This window comes from Mustela nivalis (assembly GCF_964662115.1).
Source record: "Mustela nivalis genome assembly, chromosome: 7".
NCBI lineage: Eukaryota > Metazoa > Chordata > Mammalia > Carnivora > Mustelidae > Mustela > Mustela nivalis.
The window spans coordinates 127502652-127528634 of record NC_139026.1 but is presented as its reverse complement, the minus strand read 5'-3'; the positions used below and the strand labels follow the sequence as shown (position 1 = coordinate 127528634).

At 37.2% G+C, this 25983-nt stretch overlaps 1 protein-coding gene across 1 annotated transcript in view; it reads right to left on the bottom strand.

The window, feature by feature from the left end:
- Positions 1-6508: 6508 nt before the first annotated feature.
- ARL5B (ARF like GTPase 5B) overlaps positions 6509-25983 on the bottom strand; it is a 30726-nt gene continuing 11251 nt past the window's right edge. The window contains exons 2-6 of the mRNA XM_082742060.1: positions 21307-21367; positions 19641-19788; positions 16008-16091; positions 14412-14563; positions 6509-12937 (exon numbers count right to left, since the gene is read on the bottom strand). Coding sequence (XP_082598186.1) covers positions 12889-12937; positions 14412-14563; positions 16008-16091; positions 19641-19788; positions 21307-21367 — 494 coding nt within the window. The 3' untranslated portion in view covers positions 6509-12888. The remainder of the gene's footprint in view (positions 12938-14411; positions 14564-16007; positions 16092-19640; positions 19789-21306; positions 21368-25983) is intronic.

Below are 25983 nucleotides of genomic sequence, written 5' to 3'. Positions count from 1 at the left end.
ACTACATTCTAAAAGTTCTTTTAAGAAAAAACTTTTTCCTTTTTTTTAAAATATCTATATAGGATGACAAATGTTAACTAAATTTATCACAATTATCATTTCATAGTGTATGTAAGTCAGGTCACGATGCTGTATACTTTAAACAATTACACAGTGCTGTAATGTCAATTACATCTCAATAAAATTGAAACAAAAAAAGTTGAACTTAAACAATGTAAGGGGGTGCTGCGCCTGGTGGCTCAGTGGGTTAAAGCCTCTGCTTTTGGCTCAGGTCATGAACCCAGGCTCCTGGGATCGAGCCCCACATCGGGCTCTCTGCTCGGTAGGTAGACTGCTTCTTCCTCTCCCTCTGCCTGCTGCTCTGCCTACTCGTGCGCTCTCTCTGTCAAATAAATAAATAAAATCTCTTAAAAAAAAGTAAGGAAAAATTAGGTTTTAGAATTGATAAAGCTCGACTCATAGAATACCTTAATAGATTTTTTTTTCTGTCTGGAAGAGCCACGCAAACCACACACACTGAGTCTCTCAAGTAAAATCTCTGCTAGATTTTCTCTAGTTTCCTGATCTTTAATAGTTTGTGAAAACACATATGGTCCTGTCATCATTTCCTCCTGCTGCTGTAACCAATTATCACGGATTTAGTGGCTTAAAAGAAGAAAAATGTATTCCAGAACTACAGTTTAAAATCCAATTGCCAGCGGTGCTGCATTTTACATGAAGGATTCTGGGGACAATCTTCTTCTCTGCCTTTCTCAGTTTCCTGAGCGAAAGGTGTCCTAACCCAAAACAGTCTCTGATGCTGACACATGGCAGTTTCCGATTTCAAACTGTAGTATGGGGCAAGTTCTGGGGAGCTACCAAACCACTGCCCAGGGAGCGCTCTCGTTTGGTTTCCCAGTAGCTGTGGGTTGCTGAAGATTGTGGGCATCGTTGGTCTGGCTTGAGCCATCCTGGGTTTTGAGAGCTTGTTTTGCACTAGCTGGATATTTATACTGCTTTTCACCCTTTTCACCAAAAACATTCTGTCCCTTGGTTGGCTGATTCCCTTCCCCACAGCCAACTTTGTATTCCATATTTCAATAGGCCAGGGTTTTAAAAAATAGAAAAAAAATTTTTTTTTTTTTAAATCCAAAACTCAGAAATAAGGCAGAAAGATTACTATGCTCTTTCAAAGTCTTACTATGGCATTGTCTGAAAGTCTCTGGGGGACCATCTGACTTTCTACGAGGTGATGTAGCTCTGTTTGATCTCCTAGTTACTAACAGTTAGGACCCAGACTCTATATAAAGTTAGTTGGAAAGATGTAGCCAGTGTAAATTCTTCTGATGTGTAATCCTTTGAATCAGATTTATAGCCTGCTGTTTTCTTAATTACCAACTTAAATAAATCTTTGACAAGTGCTCACTTTATAGTTTACAAGAGAGTTTTGTACTTTAAAAAATATACTTCGACATCAGACTTTTTTGGTTTAGAAAACAAACAAAAAACTCCACTCCCATGAAGGATGTGCCAAGCAAGCTTAGGCTAGGGATGAGAAAATGACATGGACATTAAGATAACTACATATAAATTGTACATGGAAGCTATAGAGGATTGTTAAGTCAGTTTAACCATGTGATTAATCTGAACTCCCTTATTGATGCCCCTGTATTTGGCTCATCTATAAATGAGGAATAGTTGGGTGCCTGGGTGGTTCAGTCCATTAAGCATCTGCCTTTGGCTCAGGTCATGATCCCAGGGTCCTTGGATCAAGTCCACATCAGTCTTCCTGCTCAGTGGGGAGTCTGCTTCTCCCACTCCCTCTGCTGCTCTGTCAAATAAAATCTTTTTTTTTTTTTTTTTTTTTTAAGATTCTATTCATTTATTTGACAGACAGAGATCACAAGCAGGCAGAGAAGCAGGCAGAGAGAGAGGAGGAAGCAGGCTCCCCACTGAGCAGAGAGCCCGATGCAGGGCTCCATCCCAGGACCCTGAGATATAATATATATGAGGAATAGCATTACAAACAGAGTGTTTTTAAAAGATACTGTGAAGAGGATGAAAAGGCAAGCTTAGACTGGGAGGTAACTTTATTTTTTATTTATTTATTTTTTGGGGAGAGGTAACTTTAAATAACATATCTAATAAATGATTTATAGGCAAACTAAACAACTCTTGAAACTCAATCATAAGAAAATGCAATTAAAAATGAAGATCTGAACCAACACTTCACCAAGATATAGGGATGGCAGACAAGCACATGAAAGATGTTCGTCAGCAGTCATTAGGGAAATGCAAATTAAACTCACAATGAGACAGCGAGAATGTCTAAAATCCGTGACCAGGCCATGAGCTGGCATGAATGAGAAGTAACTGTGATTGTCATACACCAAGAGTGGGGATGTGATCAAAGGGACGAGGACTCTGAAAGTGTGGTTGTTTCCTAGAAAGTGCAATGTACTTACCATACGACCCTGCCATTCCATTCTTAGTTTTTGTGCTTTACCCGGGAGAAATGAAAGCAAATGTTTCTACAAAGACTGATCATGAATGTTCTAGCAGTCTTGCAGCTAGCTTCATTTGTAATAGTGAAAGACTAGACGCACCCAGATGTCCCTAACAGGGAGAGGACAAACTGTGATATATATTGACACAATGAAATATTTCTCAGCAGAAAAAGGAATGAACCACTGATATATACAATAAAATGAGTAAATCTCAAAGTAATTGTGCTGTGATGGTATAAAATTCTATGAAACCAACACAAAGCAAACTCAGAGGTTGGGATTTGAGCAGAAGGGAGGAATTACAAAGGGCAGTAGGAATATTGGAGTGATAACCAAGATAATTCATTATCTTGATTGTGGGGGTGGTGTTCTGAGTGTACACACATCAGCTTTTCAAATCGTGCACCCTATACCTACACAGTTTATGTGTTCATTGTACCTATGTAAAGCTGTTAATAAATAGGCTACTGAATTTGGGTGTTTCTCAGTAGAAATTGGAATGTTTGGCTAATGAAGTCGTATAGAGTAGCAGAACTCTTAAACTAAGGCATCCTATGTTCCCAACCTATACAAAATTTGTAACTTTGGAGAACAGAGGCAAAAGAAAAAAATTAAATTTCCTTTGCAGCTATTGGTAAGTACTTAAGATAAGCAGGATGAACTACCTCCAGAAATTAAACTGCTTCAATGTTAATACTTGGCTAAAGGCAAAAGGCAACCTTAGCTTGACATTAGCCTGACCTCCAGGATGCTGTAAATCTTCCTTAACATATAAAAATCGTTTTGGAAACTTCCTTTTATCTCTACCCCCCCCCCCCCCATATGTTGGAATCATCCTCCAAGCATATGGCCCATTGATAGACATCTGAAGGGTCTCATGACTAAGGTTTTACTAGACAGTATTAAATGACACCTTAAGGTTCTGGAAAACTTGCTTCCAAATTCCTTAGAGACTTCTGCTTGAAAGTCTTGAAAGCATATAGTCACCTGTCACAACACCAGTGCAGCTCTTTTTGCCCATGGGTCTTGTCCGTGTGCTTTACAAAACCATCTTGTTTCCCACTGAAGACGTCTCAAGATTTCTTTCTTGACTGGACCCCAAGATTTTATATCAGTATGTATGTTTAATTTTTCAATGTAGACATCTTGAATCATGTTCTCAAAGAAGGCTTTGAAATAAGGAGGGAGTCTACTTTCGAGGAATGAATATAATTAATATAATGAAATTGAATTAATGAATATAATGAAAAGTTATGAATATAATGAAAACTTAAGATCTTATTCAAGTTGAGATAATCTCAACTTTTTAAAAAAATAAGAACACACAATGCGTAGAAGATCCCAATTACGCTTCACAGTGGAGTACACAAGCAGGTGTGTTTTTCCAGCACCACCACGCAATTCTAATTCTCAGCAGACACTGACTTAGCTGTCCTAAAATTTAGCTCAATTCTGACACTATGCACTTGGAGAATGGGGCAGACCCCACAGATTAATGGCTCACTCCCAAATCTGCCCCCCTTCCCATTCTGCTTCAGATGCCAGGTCCAGATTGTCACCTGTATCTCTGACTGGCTCTAGACACGAGGTTCCTGCAATCTCTTTCTTGGGTTTAATTGATTTGCTAGAGTGGCTCACAGAACTCAACCTTTACTTCTATTTACCAGTTTACTATAAAGGATACAGAACAGCCGGATGAAGAGGTACATAGGGCAAAGTCTGAAAGGCTCCCCATGGAACCGAGGTATACCACCAACCCAGCATCTGAATGTGTTCAGCTTATCAGTCTTGTCCAAGAGTTTTCAGAAGGGTGCCTGGCTGGCTCAGTCAGTGATGCATGGGGCACTGGATCTCAGGGTTGTGAGTTCAAGCCCCAAACTGGGTATAGAGATTTAAAAAAAGAGCGGGGGCGGGGGGAGTGGGTGGCTCAGTGGGTGGCAGCCTCTGCCTTTGGCTCAGGTCATAATCCCAGGGTCCTGGGATCAGCCCCACATCGGGCTCTCTGCTCAGCAGGGAGCCTGCTTCCTCCTCTCTCACTGCCTGCTTGTGATCTCTGTCAAATAAATAAATAAATAAAATCTTAAAAAAAAAAAAAAAAACTTTCACAGAGGTTGATCAGCAGCACTCCTCCTCCATCTTCCCCTTCCAGAGGCAGGCAGAACTGAAAGCTCCAACCTTCTCATCATTTGGTATACCTGCAGAGCAGCTCCACTCTGAGTTTGTCAAGAAGCCCACTGAGTCACCTCATTTACAGGAGCTAAAGAGCCTTCTTATGAATGACAAAAGACACTCCAATCATTCAGGAAATTCCAACGGTTTGAGGAGCTTTGTCTCAGGACCAGGTTTCAAAGACTGAATATATTTCCTTTTATACACCCCCCCCCCCCTTGGATGGCTTGCCTATAGTCCAGGGATTCCCCTTCTCTGGTAAGTGGACCTTCCTCCAAACCCCAGCTGTTCAGACCAGAAAGAGAAACCGACCCACTGCAGGGAAATGAACAATGTTCTTGGGGAATATGAAACTGTAACTGAAACCAATTAAAAGCATAAAGCTGAAAAAAAATTTTTTTTAATGGCCATATTAAGGCCATGGGCAAGGCTCAATTTTTTTTTTTAAGATTTTATTTATTTATTTGAGAGAGAGACAGAGAGAGAGAACATGAGCGAGGAGAAGATCAGAGGGAGAAGCAGACTCCCCATGGAGCTGGGAGCCCGATGTGGGACTCGACTCCAGGATCATGACCTGAGCCAAAGGCAGTCGTCCAACCAACTGAGCCACCCAGGCGCCCCAAGGCTCAATTTTAAACAAAGTTACCTTTTCCTCTCTTCCACACTCCTCCTCTACTCCCTTCTTGGCCTTTGTCTCTGGACCTGAACCACCCTGAAAACCTGACCAACAAGGCTGGCAGTAGGTAATCTTAGCCAGACCCCTAGAATCCTGTAAGTCTTCCTTAACATAAAAAAACATTCCTTTGGAAACTTCCTTTATCTCTACTCCCCAAGACACATGCTGGCCATCATCCCCCAAGCATACGACCCACCTATTGATTGATATACATCTGAAGAGTCTCCAGACTGAGTTTTCACTAAACAGTAATATAGGACCTTTTCCTAATGATAGCTAGTTCCCGCAGGGTCCTGGAAACCTTGTTTCCAAAATACCTGGGTGGCTTAGGCTCTCCCTAATCCCCTCTCAACTTGAAAGTATATAATGGGCCACTGCTCACGATAGCCTCCCCCCACCCTAGCCTCCCCCATGCATCCTGTCCCTGTGCTTTAATAAAACCACCTTTTAGCACTAAGTTGTCTTAAGAATTCTCTTCTTGAGGGAAATTGGAAGGGGAGGTGACCCATGAGAGACTATGGACTCTGAAAAACAATCTGAGGGTTTTGAAGGGGGGGTGGTGGGAGGTTGGGGGAACCAGGTGGTGGGTATTGGAGAGGGCACGGATTGCATAGAGTACTGGGTGTGGTGCAAAAACAATGAATACTGCTACGCTGCAAATAAATTAAAAAAAAAAAAAAAAAAAAGAGTTCTCTTCTTGGCCGTGGGCTTCAAACCCTAACATCTTTTCCTACATCATTATTGTTCCTGTTTATCCTAAACTCTGTCTACGCATTCTATTTTGACTCCAAAACACGGAGGTTGGTTTCTGACACCATAACTAAGAACCTAATGATGATTTGATTTCTTATTTGTACAAAGATAAAACTATGGTAACTATTTGGTTTGGACATTATCTGCCACGTGGAGTTCCTAGGAAACAAGTGAAAAAGAGATGGGTGAGAAAAAGAGCTTTTTGGTTTCTCCTCAGCATCCCGGAGTCTGGGTCTCTGGCCCTAGTCTATCCCCAAAACCCAGTTGTATCCCTGACTTCCTTAGGTTCCATTAGAACCCACAATAGGACCTTACTCTTGTAATAAATTCCCATCACTTTGTTAGCTTAGGTAGGTTTCTATTACTTGCAACAAATTTTTAAGACAGATTTTTATCTTCAAAGGAAACCACTGGGTTCGTGTCATATTGGAAAAGTAATTATTTATTATGACAAAAATAAAACCATTGACTGAAAACAAATGAATGTTACACTGTATTGCACCATGATTGCAAATGAGCCAAAACCTGTCTAAAAAATGAACATTCCAGAGCAAACAGCATCCTTTTTACTTGTGTGAGTAGGCATGCAAGCAACTCATTATAACATAATTGCAGAAATAAAAAAATCCGTTAAGTACCAGCAACCTAAACATATAAAAGAAGCATTTTATGACAGTAACAAAGCTATTAAAAAATTTAAAACATGTCTTTAAACAGCCCCACCATTAGTAGAACATGCTTTGAACCATTTTCAAGAAGTGATGATGTAAATGCACTAATTGGTTTGCTCTTTTTATTTTATTAATGCTATATATTAGACCAATAGCACACATTTCAGTTGCTTGGTTGGGGTTAAGAAGCACAGTTCGTGGCATGAAAAACATTCTTTTTTCCCTCCTATGAAATACCAAGGGACCCACAGAGAGATCCAATTCCTAATTTTGTCCGTATTAACACCATCTATTTTGACCAAGCTGATTAGCAAAGATACTGTTACAGCTTTTGTAGAAAGCCTAAAGCTTGATGGATAACAACAATTTGTATTTAAGCCTTAAGAAATGAACATAAATATACACTTTAAAGTAGTTTTACATTCTGAGGCAAGAAGTATATTTTACAGGGCCTGCTGTTTCCTCGTTAATGCTCTAAAGCACCAATTTATATGAAGATGGCAATGTGTGATTATAACCATTATATTCTGCTTAGGAGAAATCCAGGGACAAGGCTGTAATAGCTTTTAGTTTTTGTTTCTTTTCTTTTTAAAAACCATACTCTGTGCAACAGATAAATAGGGTAAAATGTAATACTATCACATAATTGGAAAAAAATCATAACCATCATTTTATAATTCACGCTTTTAAAGAAATAGCAGCTAAACTTTTTTTAAATTGAAATTAAAAATCTCATAACTACACTGAACAGTTTACTCCAAGAGAATAAAAGAGGGACTTGTCGAGTCCCTGAACTTCCTGAGGGAAAACATAAGAGGATTAAAATAATCACTTAGGAATAGGGACAAAATATGCAAAGAAATTAGGCACAACCAAGATCAAATGATAGTCATCTGACATCCTCCCAACACGTAATGAAATATGGTCACAGTATAATTGATCAACTTTGAGGGTTCTTCCTTGCCCTTATTTGATTTTTAATGAAATGAATTAAGTATTGACTGAGCAGTTGCCTGTGTGCTTTAATGAAGACAGTACGTGAATCTGCTATACCATGCCAGCCCTGCCCGCTGCAACCAAGAATAAAACGAAATAGAATCTCCCAAGAATGCTATCCCTTACATGTGAATTTTGCACATTTCAAATACAGTTGGCGTGAAGGGGGAGTATTTATGGGCCTAACATCCCACAAGCTTCAGCAAAGCACCTTATGGACTGAAAAATGAGGTAACTTCTTAATTAAGATTTTATAAGTTTGTGCAAGAGAACACATTTCCATTCCTCTAGAACTCTGTCATCTATTCCAAAAGATATGTACGACACATTTTATTGTTTCTCCATTTCTAGGAGACAATGCAGATTACCAATTTAAGAAAAAAATTAAAAAGATGTGACTGACAACACTAACAAATTCTAAAAACCTGATCAGTCTTTGGTCGTTTGGCCACTTTAAAAGTAAGATATCTAGCTCTACAGTAAAGAGACTATGCTTTCTAGCAATTTTAGTGCCTTAAATGAGGGAAATTCACTGTTTTCATTCACATTTTCTCTTACTTAATATCCTTTTGAAGGGTTTTCTACCTCATGTTTATCTTTACTACCAAATGCTTCTACTTCATTTCTAGGTACGACACTCTATACCCCAAATTAACCTTTACCAAACATTTTACCAAATCATATACACTTAAAGGTGATTTTGGATCTGTTGAACACAATATTTTTTCTACTTTAAATGGAGAATTAAAAAAAAAATAAATGGAGAAAAAAATTTTTTTTAAAATCGATCTTCTCTATTTACTTTTGGCTACCTGGAATTCTTTCAAAAATACTTTCTGGGAACCTTGGATTTCAGGTTTCACAGTAATGCTAAATGAGTAAGGACGAGACATTACTGAAGGAACCAACCTTGAATGTAAACTACTCTCAGATTTACAGAGACGTTTAGTAAAATATTGACAGCCTGGCTACACGCTCCTTTCAATACTGAAAAGTCAAACAGAACTGGGAGTTTGGGGAAGCATCTAACGCCAACAGACTCTGAACAAACTGACCACTTCTAATTGATAAAAGCCAGGAAAATAAGCAAGATATTCTCTGAAAGACAGTACTTTAAACACAACACTCGTGTTTTATTATCAGCAGCTTAAAATAATTTTCTTAGCAATATGGCTTATTTTCTCTTCTGCATTATCATTAGCTCTTAGCTCAATTTAAGCTGAGTAGCAGTTACTAGTTGATACTTTGTTTTCTTATTAGATTGTATTCATGAACTAAATGAAATGAAAATGAGGTGGGAATCAAAGAACAGACAAAAGTGAATTTAATTTCATATTACATGTCCCTTCCTGGTATTTTAACTTTTGGACTTTAATATAGTATGTAAGGAATTAGGACTTTAAAACCAAGATAATGGAGTTCTAGCTGGCTTAAGTGTCTCAATATGGGAGAAAACAAAAAGTCTGTGAACAGTAACCATCTAAGGTCAACTAGACAATTAATGGCCAAATTAAGATTCAAATCCACCTCTTTGGAGAGCCAGCACAGTATTCTATTAGATACAAGTTAATAGACTACATCTTGAAGGGACTTTATCCCAACAAAACATAAAAGATCCTCTTTTGGAATTGAACTGAATATGAAATATTTTAGATCCAAAGCCACAGAGAAAACTTTAGACTCAGGAAGTTGGTCTTCAAACATAAATGTCAATGGAATTTACCCATCCACAGGCATAATACCACTACATTTATCTACTGATATAGTTTTCCATAGCTAAGAATTAAATGAGTGCTAGTGACAAGCAATCCCATGTCTAAATTTGTCCTAAGATACTACAAAAAAAAATTTTTTTTTTTAAATATAAAGATTTATTGATTTCTTTAAAATTTTCTTTGCTGACTCCCCATAGTTCTTCAGAGACTACTGTTTACAGCACTGCCTGTATCACTCACCATTTCATAGGAAAATAATTTTCTCTTTATGCTATAGAAAATAAAAGTTAATTTATGCTTAAACAAAAGGACTTTGGCTATAAAGGTAAGTGCCCATTTAAAAAAATTTTTTTAACAATAAAACTTGAATTTATTATCTTTCTTCTAAGGAATATAGAATAAAATTATACCTCGAAGCACACCTAACACAGAACCTAAAAGCAAAAATTACATATTTAACCATGAGTTTTCCAATAGATTATATATATTATTTCAGATTTTAAGGAATTAAATTACACTAAGAATACAAATTATGTAGTATATTCCCATATAAAAGGGCCTGTTAATTCTAAGAGTTCCCAAATGCGCTGCAATAACAACAGTGGGTTTAAACATGAAGAATGTAACATGTTCAAAATGGAGAAAAATACTGTATTTGGGTGGCAGTTACATTTCAGTTCTAATAAAATATTTAAACTTTCATTGCTTCATCCTCAAAATAAAAATAAAATCTAGAATAATCTCCCAAAAGTAATGTGGGTGGGTCCCATGCTTTGCACTTTGCTAGGCAATTGAAGGGTTGGTGGGGAGGTGAATCTTGAATTATTTCATTGTCAAGTTAATCAGCTGTTAATCTGACTTCTAGAGAACAGGTATAGTACAAAACTGAGAATTCATCTCAAAATGTGAATAAAGGCACTAATTACAAATTTACATTTTTCATCAAACAATATTTTATAGTTGATTGACAATGAATGTCCTAATCAATGCTTTAGTATGAGGTACCCGCTTGGGTCAAACAAAACATTCTCTTGGAGTAAAGGATAATCAGTTTTCTTATCAATGTAACAGGAAATCTCTAATGAGAACCTATAAAACACCTTTAAAAAGTCTTACATGAATTTTCTATTTAAACTTTTCCCAATCACTGCCACAAAAACTAGTGGGATATCGATTTCATTATCAACGCAGCTAACATAAACCATTTCTAATCCCAAACTAACAAAACGCTTTTTAAAAAAATTTAGAAAATAAAATAAACTGTATTTTAAAAAATTAAATAGCAAACTTGAATCTATACTAGTAGTTGTTTGACAAAATACAATCAACTATTAAAAACACTTTCAATATAATGCTGATGTGGTAATATAAAAAAATAACCGTATAATTTGATAGAAGAAAACGGAGCCAGCCAATCTTACTAGATATAAGATAAATTTCATAATAGGGATGGATACGAGGGTATAAATACATTTTCTCAGGATGGCGCTAAGAGAATTATCCTCAGTATTTATGGCTGAACTCTACAACCAAGACAGAAATTCTGGCAAAGTGTGCTTTAGGTAAATGGTTATCTTCATAATTCTTCCTGCTCCCTGCCCCCAAGCACATAACATGAAGCATCCATATTGATTTATGTTTGCTCTTTCTCTCACATTCTAGATTATGGATTTTATTAAAAACAAAATTTACCCTCTACCTGGTACAGAATCACTAAGAAAAAGGTTCAAAACAAGGTTAATAGACCACTAGTTCCCAAAGTCCAGAAAGCTTTCCTCTGGCCATTTTTCAGTTCTAGCATGTGCTACCACTAAATAGAAAGAAACTGTTACCACATTCAATTAGACTAAATATAAATCAAGTATACCTGAAAACAGAGCAAAAGTAAAACCAATTTACAATAAAAATATTAAAATTAAAATACCACTTTTGAACAGGTATTTTGATATTCTTATGAACACTGAATCCTATTTTTGACCCAAATGAAAAAAATACTGCAAAAAGGAATTATTATTCTCTAAGTATGCATTTTATGCCTTTCATTATAGCAAAATCACACATTTGAAATAAAGGATCAAAATTATAATATTTGTCCTCCCTCTAAAGTATGCACTATTTATATTACTGTTCATATTAGATAACTGCCTTGAAACTTTTCAATGATATGTAATAAACTTCTGATAGCTTGACTTTTTCTTCCTATTTTAAAATTTATGTTAGTGTTGACTTTCAGTCTCCTAGTAATACTTTAAAAGCTAGGATTAAATTCAGCAGTTTCCTGTAACCCAGCAAAAGACTTTAGAACATCTGGTTCTGTAAAGAGGGCAACTGTTTTAAGCCTATTACACTATAACCTCAGATAGATTTAAGGGAAAGTCATATGGTTTTCTAAGTATAATATACTGCTGGTGGTAGAAACACTTCAAATTCACACACAATTTCAAATTTTTAAGAAATGAAATATTTATACTCCGCTTCAGCTATTGCCAAAGCAGATGTGCTCTCCCTTGCAAATGGAATAGTTGAACTTTCTGCTGATAATAAAAGTTGCTTATAATTGATAGTAAAATATATTCCAAGTGTCTTGTTTTGATACTAGTGCTGGTACGCTTTAATAATTTCCGGTAGTTAATGTATGTGTTGAATAATATGACATTTTTAAAATATCAGATTTATCAAAATATTTACCATCAAAGTTGGGCTTTCAAATATTTTTCCTTGATTAGTTTTCAGTCAAAACTAATCTTGTGTTAGAGGCAGAAAAGTGAATTTAATTCTTTTAGATAAACAGCCTACTTAATTTCCAAGCTAATAGTAAGTTAAAATTATCCCATGACTTGCAATAATGTGGGAGAAATTAACTTAAAGGCAGGTCTCATGATGGTCAGTCTTCCTTATATATAAGTATCTTCTAGGTAGATTTCTTTCTCTATAGTAAGTTCTTTTCAAAAGGTAAGTGGTTTGAAGAGGGAGCAAATATTTAGTACTAGTTAAGTTTGCAAGCAGAACCTGATGATTTCCACTACTACCATGTCAAACCAGTAATTATCTGGTAGGGAAAGGGGGTGGTCAAGAAATGAAAGAAATTGGTCATTAAAGGTATTACAATACTTCCGAAAACATTAAACATATGACAAACATTTCTTACAAGGCAGTCATTGAATAGTTAGAATCAGCAGTCAGAAGAATTATGTTGCTGAAAACATAGTTACACATTATGTTCATCCAACTGAAGATTAGTGCATTAAAAAAAAGTTAAGAAAAAATCTTTTATGTTCCAGTTCAGCTGCACTTGATTCAAGTGTTGCTCATAGAGGTTTGTGTTGTTATAAATTAAACATGCTGCTGCCTTAGCAGCCAAAGGTACTAAGAAAATGTTCATGTCACAGAATAAATAGAGCAGTCTCTTTTCAAGCAAAAAGTTATCTCACACCGATCCGGGAGGTCATCCACTCTAGACCTTGGCATAACCTGAAACAAAAGACAGAAGTATTTTCAAAATGGAAATACTTACAATTGAAAGCATACTTATTATTTTTAAGTCTTACCCAAATGTTGATACTGCAGTAATGATTTATATAGGCAAGTGAAATATGTAGATAACACCAGAAGTGCAATTTTTAGCCATTTTTGTTTAAAAAAGATTTTATTTATTTATGCATTTGACAGACAGAGTTCACAAATAGAGAAGCAGGCAGAGAGAGAGAAGAGGAAGCAGGCTCCCTGCTGAGCAGAGAGCCCGATGTGTGGCTTGATCCCAGAATCCTGGGATCATGACCTGAGCCGAAGACAGAGGCTTTAACCCACTGAGCCACCCAGGTGCCCCCAGAAGTGCAATTTTTTTTTTTTTTTTTTTAGATTTTATTTATTTATTTAACAGGCAGAGACACAAGTAGGCAGAGAGGCAGGCAGAGAGAGAGAGAGGGGGGAGGAAGCAGGCTCCCTGCTGAGCAGAGAGCCCGATGCGGGGCTCGATCCCAGAACACTGGGATCATGACCTGAGCTGAAGGCAGAGGCTTTAACCCACTGAGCCACCCAGGCACCCCAGAAGTGCAATTTTTAAGTGGAAGATTCACTTAGACAAAATGATGGGACCAGATTAGTTGAGTAATTGGGAAATGGTTTCGGTCTCATCTTGAGGATAACCCAGCCCTACAATCAAGACTGCAAATACTCCTCTCCCCCTAATTTTAAGATTAAAACTGAAACCACTACAGAAACTCTCCCCTATGCACCTAAATTCTAAAGAATGGAATGCTTATGGCCCAGTCTTAGGATAGGTCAAAAAGTCTACATGGAGCTATTTTATTACAAGCTATTTCCAATAGGAGCATAACAAAGAAGGTCAGGTTGATCAAAGGACAAATAAGCCCCTGGAAATCAACTAGATAAGTCACGTGTAACACGCTGGGTTCTCTTTAGCCTACTCCATCCAAATTCAAGTTCTCCGGAAAAAAGAATAAGCTATAGGAAGCAGTTATCTCAAATGTTTCCTCTCTCGAAGTATGTCCCCTGAAAGGATTCCTGATTAGAAAGGAGATGTACTCTTGTGGAAAGCTGAGAGCTCATGCTTTATTAAGGCTTTACAGAAAATCTGAAATTGCTTTGAAGCTTCCTCTTTAATTCAGGTTAACTGTAATGCTGTATGCAAGAAACGAAACAGCAACTAAAAATCTGGATTGTGACAACTTCATCCAGACATTTGTTACTGACTTTTTTTGCTAAAATACTTTGTTTATATTAAAAATTACAAAAAATGTGTCAGTAACTCTGCTAAAGTGTACCTTAACAACAGTAACGGACTAAAATTATTTCTACCTTAAATAATTGAAATACAATATGAAAACTATCTTTAAGAACAAAAAAAAGGGAATAGGATCAAAGAAGAAAAGTTGACAGAAATTTGAAAGAAGTCATAGCTCCCCTCATACCGTTTAGCACTTACCCTTCTCCTGTTAAAGCACAGCAGGACTGAATGTGCCACGGATGATCCTTAATTGAACTAAGGGTGAGGTATTTAGAGATTTCAGCTGCTGTCATGCACCCTTTCATATCTTGTTTATTTGCAAAGATAAGGACTGCAGCCTTCCGTAAATCCTGCAATCAATATGAAATATTTCTAATACATGAAAGACCACAATTCAAATTAAACTAATGCATGAGGAAGGTCAGATATGCCTAACTGGACAGTGATAATGAAATCCTTCTACTTTAAAATTATTAGGCAGTAATATTTAAATTTTAAAATTTTATTGATAGGCACCTGGCTGGCTCAGTCGGTAGACCACACAGCTCTTGATCTTGGGATTGTGAGTTTAAGCCCCACAGTGGGCCTAAAGCTTACTTAAAAAATAAAAACTAATAAATAAATAAATAAAAGTTGTACTGAAATGAAAATAAATTTCCTCAAGTAACAGTAATTTAATGATTGACTCTGACAAAGATAGGCTTATTAACTGTAAGTTAGATAATCAAAAGTTATTTTATATTGTTGGGCCAAAAGTAAAATAAACATGCATCTTAAACACTGATTTAAAACTCTATGAGCAATGATACTCTAATGGGCAAATATGGTAATATGTTACCAAATACTACAGAATTTCTCCAAATTTAAAGAGGAGGACTGAAGGTAAGAGCTGGGTAATACTTATCTTACTAATATTGGAATAGACTAATTATATTTCATTAATGTTCATTGCAGAACTGTTCAAACTATCAAAATGTAGAAATAACCTAAATGTTCATTAATAGAAGAACAGACAAAAAAAAAAAAAAGGAGAAGAAGATCGATCAACTATGGTTTAATCATATACTAGGACTCTACAGAGTTGTCAGAAAGAATGAACTAAAAGCTCTATGTATGGACATGGATAATCACAATATTGTCCCAAAAAACCCCAAACTGAGTTATGGGGAAAAAAATACTCTTGATCATTATATAAGATTTTATGAACAATGAAATGTAATATTTTGTACAATTGACAAATAAAAATGCAGGGAAAGTATAAAAATATACATGGGATTGATAATCACTACTTTTAAGATAATGTAATTCTCTCAGAATTCTTTGACAGAAATGAAAATGAGATTGGTGGGTCACATAAGATATTTCATATCTTAACACTTAATGGCTGATGGACAGATGTGTTTTATTTTCTAAGTCTTTTGTGTATCTAAAATAGAATTAAGTGAACTCAGACTATTCACTAAAGGCTTTTCAGTCATAAACTCTTGGGGGAAAAAATTAAATTTTTGTCTTTCTTGCTTTGATTTATCAGGCTCTTTAAGGCATTAATAAGTGGTTTAAACTTTGAAAAATCTTGTCAGTAACAGTAACAGTCTACAAATTAATGTATTGAGCTTTTCCAAGTTTGAAAATGTAATGAAACTATGAAACTTTTTGACTTTAAGACTTTCATCAAAATATAAAATTCTGTTAATGATGAAATAACCAACAGCAAAGCCCATAATCTTTGTAGAAAAGCACAACCAGTATACAAGATACCTTACTCCATGGTTTATGTTTGCTTTCAAAATTTACCTCATGAGCCAACATTCTGTATAGTTCTTCTTTTGTAATGGCTAGTCGCTCCCTGTCAATGCTATCAACAACAAGAATGATGAACTAGAAGACAACCAAAAAGAAAGAAAATTGAATGAAACCTCGAAATTTTATGCAAAACTACTCTCAGTGAGAATACTTTCTTCACAAGACATCATCATTACCATAAAATGGTCTACTGCTTTTTCATCATAAGGAGTTTATATTCTACTGTAAAACCCAAATGTTAATAAAAAAATAACTCATAATTTCAACAGATAAAAGCTATATCCTAAGTTTATTTTGAAAAGGTGATCTCTTAAAACATCAAACTCTGTAACACAAAGATTTATTTGTAAATGCAGGTAACAAAAAATAAATTTCAAAGGGAAAGTCACAGTAATTTAAATAACTTTTACTAAAACTTGAAAATACTCGATGACTGCTCATTTGGCAATCAGTAATTATTTATGTTTCAGACAGTCTCCTGCCCACTAGAAAGGAGCACACAAGTTTTAAAGAAAAAGAGAAGCAAATTTACAAAAAAAACAACAACCGATAAACAAGACGTTTTAATACAAGATCAACAATAAGAGCCCCAGAAAAAAGTGCTAAATAGAAACATACCTATTTAGGGGTTAATATGGTAGAGGGGATGGAGCTGAAACTAAAGAGGGGCAAGCACAGAGCACTGGAGAAAGCGGCTGGTAACGGTGCGTATGAAGAAAGGTGGGTCTTACACATTAGAAGTAAAAGGATCTTTGGTAAGAAAAATAAGAAGATATAGTACCAAGGGCCCCTAATTGAGTATCTCAGAAGAAAAAGTTAAGAAGTGAGATTAAGCAGAGCTAAGTTGTAACAGAGGAATGACGCAGAATAAATGGAGAGAGGGAGGGTGACACCAGATTGTTCAGAAAGAGACAAGGAGAGTGATCTGCATATACAATGTGAAGGGCTTCACAGGGGATAAAAGGGAAGAGACTAGAAGGAAGAAATGTAAAAACCATGGCAAAATGAGCAGGGACAGAATACAGGGAAGTGACACTAATGACAGAAGTTGTCAGGAATCTGCCAACAGCTGAACTCCTTGCATTATGACGGAGACCTTCGGCTTTTGGAGGTCTCAAGGTAAGGAATTTAAAAAGGTGACGAGGGTGAACAAAGCCAGCAGGGCAACACCACACAGACAGGATGCCCACCTGGCATCTAAGATTGCAACTGCTAGGTGCTACACTGGCGTGCTGTGGGAAAGGCCAGGGGGTCTTTGTGTACCAATTTTGCAATACTTACAGAGTTTACTAAAGAAACATTCCATACAAGTGGTGTCATTAATAACATATTTCTTTCTGGACCACCAACTCTAACCTACTCATGAGAGCTGCGGCTGTCCTTCTCACACCTGCAGTCACACACACTGAGCGCTGGCGCTTAAACACAGGTCAACAGCATGGGGCTGACTGAACAGATCCCCTTCAACGAGATTTTTTTAACACGCCTTTTCTCTTATGATTTTCTTAATAACATTCTTTTCTCTAGCTTACTTTATTGTCAGAATACAGTATATAGTCTGTACAACATAAAAAATATGTGTTCATCCACTCTATATTATCGGTAAGGCTTCTGGTCAACGCAGGCCATCAGTCAAGTTTTTGGGGAGTCAAGTCATACACGGATTTTGGATTGTGCAAGTGTCCCTAACCCCGCATTGTTCAAGGGGCAACTGCAGTCATCATAAGAGATTGTTGATCTCTTACTTTCCAACGTGTTTTCGTTTCAGAATGTTATTTTATGATAGAAGTATGTATTAAGCTCATGTTCTTCCCCTTAATACATATTTCTGTCATAAAATAACATTCCATGAACAGACACTTCTCCAAAGAAGACATACAAAAGGCTAGCAAACACATGAAAAAATGTTCATCATCACTAGCCATCAGGGAGATTCAAATCAAAACCATATTTAGATACCACCTTATGCCAGTTAGAATGGCCAAAATTAACAGTACAGGAAACAACGTGTGTTGGAGAGGATGTGGAGAAAGGGGAACCCTCTTACACTGTTGGTGGGAATTCAAGTTGGTGCAGCCACTTTGGAAAACAGTGTGGAGATTCCTCAAAAAATTAAAAAGAGAGCGACCCTACAACTCTGCAATTGCACTACAGGGTATTTACTCCAAAGATACAGATGTAGTGAAAAGAAGGGCCATATTACCCCAATGTTCATAGCAGCAATGGCCACAACTGCCAAACTGTGAAAAGAGCCAAGATGCCCTTCAACAAACGAATGGAAAAAGAAGATATAGTCTATATATACAATGTAATATTACGCAGTCATTAGAAAGCATGAATACCCAACTTTTGTATCAACAAGGATGGGACTGGGGGAGATTATGCTGAGTGACCTAAGTCAAGCGGAGAGTCAATTATCATATGGTTTCAATTACTTGTGGCACATAAGGAGTAACACGGAGGACATTAGGAGAAGGAAAGGAAAAGTGAATTGGGCTAAGTTGGAGGGGGGAGACGAACCATGAGAGACTGTGGACTCTGAGAAACAAACTGAGGGTTTTGGAGGGAGTAGGGGGAGAGGTGAGCCTGCTGGTGGGTATTAAGGAGGGCATGTCCTGCATGGAGCACTGGGTGTGGTGCATAAACAATGAATCTTAGAACATTGAAAAAAATTAAAAGAAAAAGAAGTGTATATTAAGTTAATCTATAACCATATTTGCTAACCATCCTATCTTCCCCTGCAAATAAAAAGAATTAAGTGCTGCCACCACTGCTAAAAATCTAGGATATGCTATTTGGTTCTGACAGTCACAAACTGCACTGGAATATATCCACACAAATACTCATGCAATTGCAATATCATCTCAAGGATTTCGGTTAAAAAAGAATCATTCAACAAAGTTTCCTTACATTTCCCACCTCCTCAGCACATCCCCTTCAAAACACCCACTCAATTTTTAATAGGCTTCATTTTAGAAAAAAAAAAAAAAATTGGTTAGATGTACCTGTTTTTAAAGAGAAATTATGGATGCAACTGTACATTAGTGTACTCAAAGATAAATCTCTCAATAGCACTGCATTGGTTTAAAAAAAAATCTGCCTCCAACAAGAAATAAAAACAGAAATAGAAGCTAGTCCAGACTGTTTCCCAGGTTGGGTCTGAAATAGTCAAATAATGAAATAACTCACAGAAAATTTGGGGGAGGGACTATAAATTCATTTTTAAAAACTAAAATATAATCTCACCCAAGATTTGAATTTTGGAAATCCTGTGTTAAATTATGCTTAAAATATCTTATTCCTCCCCTAACCAGAGCCTCATCAAGCTGTGAGATCTTGAGACAGATTATCTGATTGATCCCTGTCCTTGCTTGCTTCAACGGTAGCGCTGTCACAGTACTGCTGTGCAGAGGAACTCACAGATGCCATACAGCAAACCCACAACCAACAGTGAGAGTTACTCTTTCTACTGGCCTTTTCTCTTCTAATTGAAAACCTCATATTCCTTACAGAACACGATCTTATTGAGAAGCAACTGTCAATTCGCCATCATGGACAGCCTATCTCTTTTCTGGGCTGACTCTTTGGATCTTTGTATTCATATTCAGAAGGCAACTTAGATACCTCTGTGTTTGAGTAATACGTGTTCCAGGATGAACGCAGGGACTCCTGACCACCAATATCCCACATGAGAAAATGAGTGTTCTTCACAACTATTTCTTCGACGTTGCTTCCTATGGTTGGGGATGTATGAACCACTTCGTTCATTAAGCTGTTGAAAGACAGCATAAAAAAATCAATCACCCTTTCTGAATTGCACTGATGATGGTAATCATTAACATCAAAACCTTAGAGCGTATTTGTGCAAACAAGTATCTAAACAAAGAGCAACTCCTGAAGATGACCTTTTTTTTTTCTTTTACTGGAATAAATTAAAGCCTTGTTTGGGGGAGAAAGGAACACCATGGTGTGAATTTGTATTTCTGTGGCGAAAATTCCAATACCACCATGCCCTGTTATCAGAGCAGTGCCCAGTGCCTCTTCCTGAAGGAGCAAGTTTCCTGGTGACTGTGACATCAATATTTGCAAAGTAGCAACCACTGACCAGTAGGCTATGCTATGTATAATTGTGAAGATTGTTTGGGTGAGAAAATTGAGACTCAGGCCTGTCCACCTAAACTACAGCTTTAAAAAGATAAGGCGATAAACAAATGAAAATTTTAATTAGAGTAACTATAAATATGTTTAGAACACCAATGCTCATACCCACATATATTATCATAATTCTTGGCTAAGAGAATTAGTTCGTTCAACAAATACATACTTGCCTATAAGTCAGTACTGTGCTGGAAGAAGCCTATAATTGCACTGTCTCTTGGGTTTTATGTGTATTTTTGAAGTTATGTGGAAAATTATTTCAACAACTGACAGGTTTCTGAGATGTTTGTATCTGATGTTAAAGGCGAAATCATATTAAAATACATAATGGCCACTGAGTATTTTAAAGGAAAAGAAGTACTTAATTCGTCTCTAAAACAATAAGCCACAAGTTAGGAGCTTTTTAGCAAAGTTGCTGAAAACTACATCAGGCATTGCGTAAGTGAAGTATTTCTGGAGAGTTGTCAGCTGACACACTTAGCGTGAGGTGGAAAGAGAGAAGAACCCGACAACGGTGCACTGTTTTCTAATAACTATTTGTTAAAATGCTTGAGACACAGATCCATTTCCACTGCTTAATGCAGGTTGTTCCATGAACACTGGCACGGTAACGGGAGCTACTCTGACAAGCAGACTGATGGGATGTTATAACTCTGCGCAAGTATTAATGTATTTCCCTGGAAGTCTCAAGCCTTTCCCTGCGGCAAGCTAGAAAAGCAGTACTTTCCGGGGTGATCTTCATTTCTTTGGATTTGACAAGTCTGGCTACATGCAACAATTCAGAGCTATCAATCAGGAGAGGAGCAATAAGCTTCCTTCTATTCACATGAACCGCAGTGCAGGAAGAATTAAATGAAACACTACCACTTCACTCCAGCACTATTATATGTACTTTATTCATTTTAGTTTAACATTCTTTCTTTCAAGGCCAGAATAAGACAAGTGTTTGTGAAGGCTCTAGAAAACACACAGCAGTTTTTACTCACTTTTTAAACATATTTTATGTTTGGTAAAATACAAAACCTTTTGCTGGAGCTCTTCTGTTTTATTACAATGGCACCTTATTAATTACATAAAACTAGTTCTAATAACTAAAATAATGAAAACTGTTTAAGTAAATAACTATACTTACAATTGGTAAAGAATGGTGGTTTTCCCTGCATTATCCAGTCCCACTATAATTACTTTGTGTTCTACAAAAAGAAAACAAACCGTAAACATTTAACACTACTGCATACTACAATTACATGCTTTCAAAATGATTATTAGTTAGCTTTCTAATGAGAATCATTCACTAGATACTTAGTACTGGATTCTTAAAATACAGAGTGAAGAGAACTTCATGGTGTCAAGGTCACCTGCGTTAAGTGAGGCAGTCTGGGATGATGTCCTCCACCTGGTTGTCTTGTAAGAGACTGAGCTATGGGTAGGAGGGAAGTACAAGAGAATCTGCTCACAATACTGTTAGGGAGGAAAAACACAAATTCTGGTCCTGACAAGGCATTATGACTTAAATTATAAGTTCAAAAAAAAAAATTGTTTTGGGGCAGCTGGGTGGCTTAGTGGGTTAATCACCAGACTCTTGATTTTGGCTCAGGTCCCCATCTCAGGGTCCTGAGATCCCCCTCTGCATTGAGCTCTGCACTCACTGGGGAATCTGCTTGTTCCTTTCCCTCTGCTCCTCTGTGCCCTCCTCCCCCTCAACTAAATAAAATCTTTAAAAAATTGTTTTACGCATCTGCTTGTCAACCCTGCTAATCAAATTAGCTTTTTATCAAGTTGTTTTTACACCTGGAAATTCTCCCACCTATATATAACCAAGATTTCTTTCTTCCTTTCATGAAGAAATCCAATTTAAAACATAAAATTGAAAAGGTTTCCCTGTCACTAACAAGGCACACAATATACTCTCAGTTTCTTATTCCTTCTGTTAATCAACAGATAAATAAGCATTTACTTAGTCCACAATGATTGTTTAATCTGGATTTTACAAAATTTTTTTTGAAGATTTTATTTATTTGACAGAGAGAGCACAAGCAGGAGGAGCAGTAGACAGAGGAAGAGGGAGAAGCAGGCTCTCCACAGGGAGCCTGCCCCCTGGGGCTCAATCCCAGAACCCTGAGATCATAACCTGAGCCAAAGGCAGACACTTAACCGACTGAGCCACCTAGGCGTCCCACAACTTTTTTTTTTTTTTTTTAAGATTAAAAAAAAAAAAATTATTTATTTGACAGACAGAGATCACAGAGAGAGAGGAGGAAGCAGGCTCCCCGCTGAGCAGAGAGCCCGATGCGGGGCTTGATCCCAAGACTCTGGGATCATGACCAGAGCTGAAGGCAGAGGCTTAACCCACTGAGCCACCCAGGCGCCCCCAACTTTTTTTTTTTTTTTTTTTTTTTAAGATTTTACTATTTATTTTGAGAGAGAGAGAGAAGAGAGTATGTGCAAGCGAGAGCACAATGGTAGGGAGGGGAAGAAGCAGAGGGAGAAGCACATTCCCCCCCTGGGATCATGACCTGAGTCAAAGGCAGGTGTTTAACCAACTGAGCCACCCAGGTGGCCCTGGATGTTACAATTCTTTTGAGCAGGTACCATCTCTGCTCTTCATGCAACAAAAACTTCCATCTTCTTCTGGTGTCATGCACAGAGCAGTCACTTGTTTCACAGATTTTAAAGCCCACCTAATTATTCTGTTAAATGGTACATATTCTGAAACCTCCTTTGAACACAGTTGTGAGAAAACACTCTAGAATCATCTTTTCTAGATGTTAACCTTTACAGAAGATACCTCTCGTCCCCAGGGCAGAATGCTTAAAAAACTACTAGTGAACCTCGAACCACAACACAATCGATTTATTTTTAGCCAATGATCTGACAAATTTCCTATCACAGCCCTGCTCTTCTTGTTAACCTGTGATGAATGTCAAAGTTTTGATTATACGTTTTATCAAGTCTCATCTGGTATTCCTACTCTAAAGTGTTACTTTGACTGTATCAATCAAAAAGAGGGGCAATAATTCATGGACAAGTTCTTAGGTGACAAACCATGTTTGTGCCTTCCAATGACCTGAACACTCTCAGTACTGCCTATAATACTGCAGGACAAATGCCACGGTCCTCTGGAAGGGCTTTTTCCCACTATGGCAGAAACTGCTCTACAAAAAAAACAAAACAGAACAAAACTTGTTTGCTTATTGTAACTCACGATCATTCTCCTTTTTTGACTCTTTTGTTTCATAACCCCTATTTTCTAACACAGCCAAGCTTTAAGTGTCGCCCTATCTTTCTCCCTTCTGGTACAAGAATGAGAACCCTCATGTTCATGGAAGAACAAGCATTCTGAATTTTTGTGACAGCTGGAAACCACCTGCCTGGCATCTGGAACCCATGGGGTCCCTGCAGGAGTAGAAAGGAAGCCACTAGTGTGGAAGGAGGCTACACTGAGGAGCAGACACCTCTGCTGGGAGAAGCATTATCAGGTGGCTGGTCCACTGCTGAGGCAACTGAAGTGAACCAACACCTAGGGCCATTTTTAGAGAGTCCTGCTCCCTGCTTCACATTTTCTATTATGATGATGATCACAATATTTAAGGCATATGATGGCAAAACTCATACACAGTTCATCATTTTGAAAGACTGGTGCCCAATGTGAACTAAGTCAAAGGTGACAAGCTTTGAAGGGGGATAGAGTATGAGTTTTGTTACAGTTTCAACTGCATGATTAACTTAAGGTCTTTTTCAGATTCTTTTTCTCCCCTCAGTGACAGGGAATTCTAGCAATTAAGACAAAACACAGGGGCATATGAGTGGCTCAGTTGGTTAAGCAACTGCTTTCCGCTCAGGTCATGATCCTGGAGTCCCAGGATCAAGCCCCATATCAGGCTCCCTCTCGACGGGGAGTCTGCTTCTCCCTCTGATCTCTCCCCTCTCAAGCTTTCTCTCTCTTTCTCTCTCTCTCAAATAAATAAAATCTTGAAAACAAAACAAAACAAAACACACAATTTCAACTCTTGCAACGAAGGTATTAACATCAATCCTTCAGTTAAACCGAGGTCCATCTTCTGATATTATCATCAACCTGAGTCTCTATAACAAAACACCAACAGAAAAAAGCTAAATGCTTTTGAAAAGCATCAAGCAACAGGATTTATTTTAAATCTTTTCCTTGAATTAAAAAGAGAAAAAAAAATATCTTAAACATTATCTGCACTGTAAGAGGGAAATCAAGTTCAAAGGGCATTTACTAAAAAGCCAAGCACAAAATAAGAGCTGTTTGTATTCTGTGGCATAACTGTAATTCCTCCGTCTTCCTTCAAATGCCTCCATTGTCCTTAGCTGCAACTGGAGTACGCCAATGACCGAAAAACTTTAGTTTCCAAATGCTAGTTAATAGAGTTTTTTACCTATTCAAGGGACAATGAGAAAAACAAGGGACAATGACACATGCTTGTTGTAAGCAGAAAAGGAAATTAATGTGTTGCTTAAAATGACCACCAGTGGTGTCTAGATTAATAAAGTACAAATCATGTGGTGGTGTAAGATATTGGTTGATGTTAAAAACATGACTTAAGGTGCTTGTTCTGTATCGCTGTCTTTTTGATTGGGCAGAATCAACAGGTCACATACAAATATTATGTACTGAAAAGGAAAAATATCAACTGAACTATATTAGTGATTTCCTACAGTCAGGATAAAAGTTTCCTTCACCTGTCATAGTTAACGAAAGCAGATGTAAGGAGACGCTTATAAATTTGTACTATTTATATCTCCAAGCAATAATTTTTATTATTTGTTTACCTAATAGGTTAAAAAAAAACATTAAAAATATATGATCATAGTTCAATTCAGTCTTGGTTAAGGTAAGAAAGAATGATGCTTACGGTCAGATTTTTGAATTGCTACCAGTCAGATGAGTACTAGCCATTTAACATCACTTTTACTTACAGACCCACTGAAATGTCTCAAGGTGTGAGGGGAAAACTATACAACTGTATACTTTTACAACTTCAACTGGTCCTCAACACGCACACATAAGCTGTAGATTCTTCTAACTCCAATTACTCTCCATGAAAATGAAATGTTTAGTTGATAGGCTGAGACACAGTCCATTCTTATGGAACCTTAAATAGGGAAAACTATGAACAGGGATACAAAATTCTTTGGTTGGAATGAATTTTGCAGATGTACTTATTGAAGTTTACCTTCTTTATTGTCTTTTTCAGTAGCATTATTAAAATCAGTTTGGGGACAGAGTAGAAGCTGCCCATGTTTGGGGCCAGAAATGTTTATGTTGGGGATAGAGTGTACACAACTCAAAACTTTCGCGGATAGCCAAATAAAGTTTGGGTTAAGACACTACCATAAGTAGCAAACCCAAATGGGTTTGTTTGTTCGTTTAAGTATTTTATTTTTCAGTAATCTCTACACCCAACCTGGGGCTTGAACTCATAACCCTGAGATCAAATAAGAGTCAAACACTCCACCGACTGAGCTAGACAGGCACTCTGAATCTAAATGTTTGTAAAATGTGCCTGCACACCACGAGACAGTCACCTTGCCATCACACTTCACCAGAAATCTCTTCCAGGAACCAAGGCCCACCTCTCTTCACACAACACAGGTCTGGGAGACTGAGCACTTCCAATGTTACTAATGGCTCCATCTCCAGAGTCAACACAAAGCATGTTTATTTATACTAAATGAAGGCCCAACTGCAGAGCTTTTGTTTAATTTTGACCAACTGTTTACACAAAAGTTTCTCTGCACTCTTGGCTATGGTGTTTGCTCTCTTTGATGTCCTTAAAAGTTA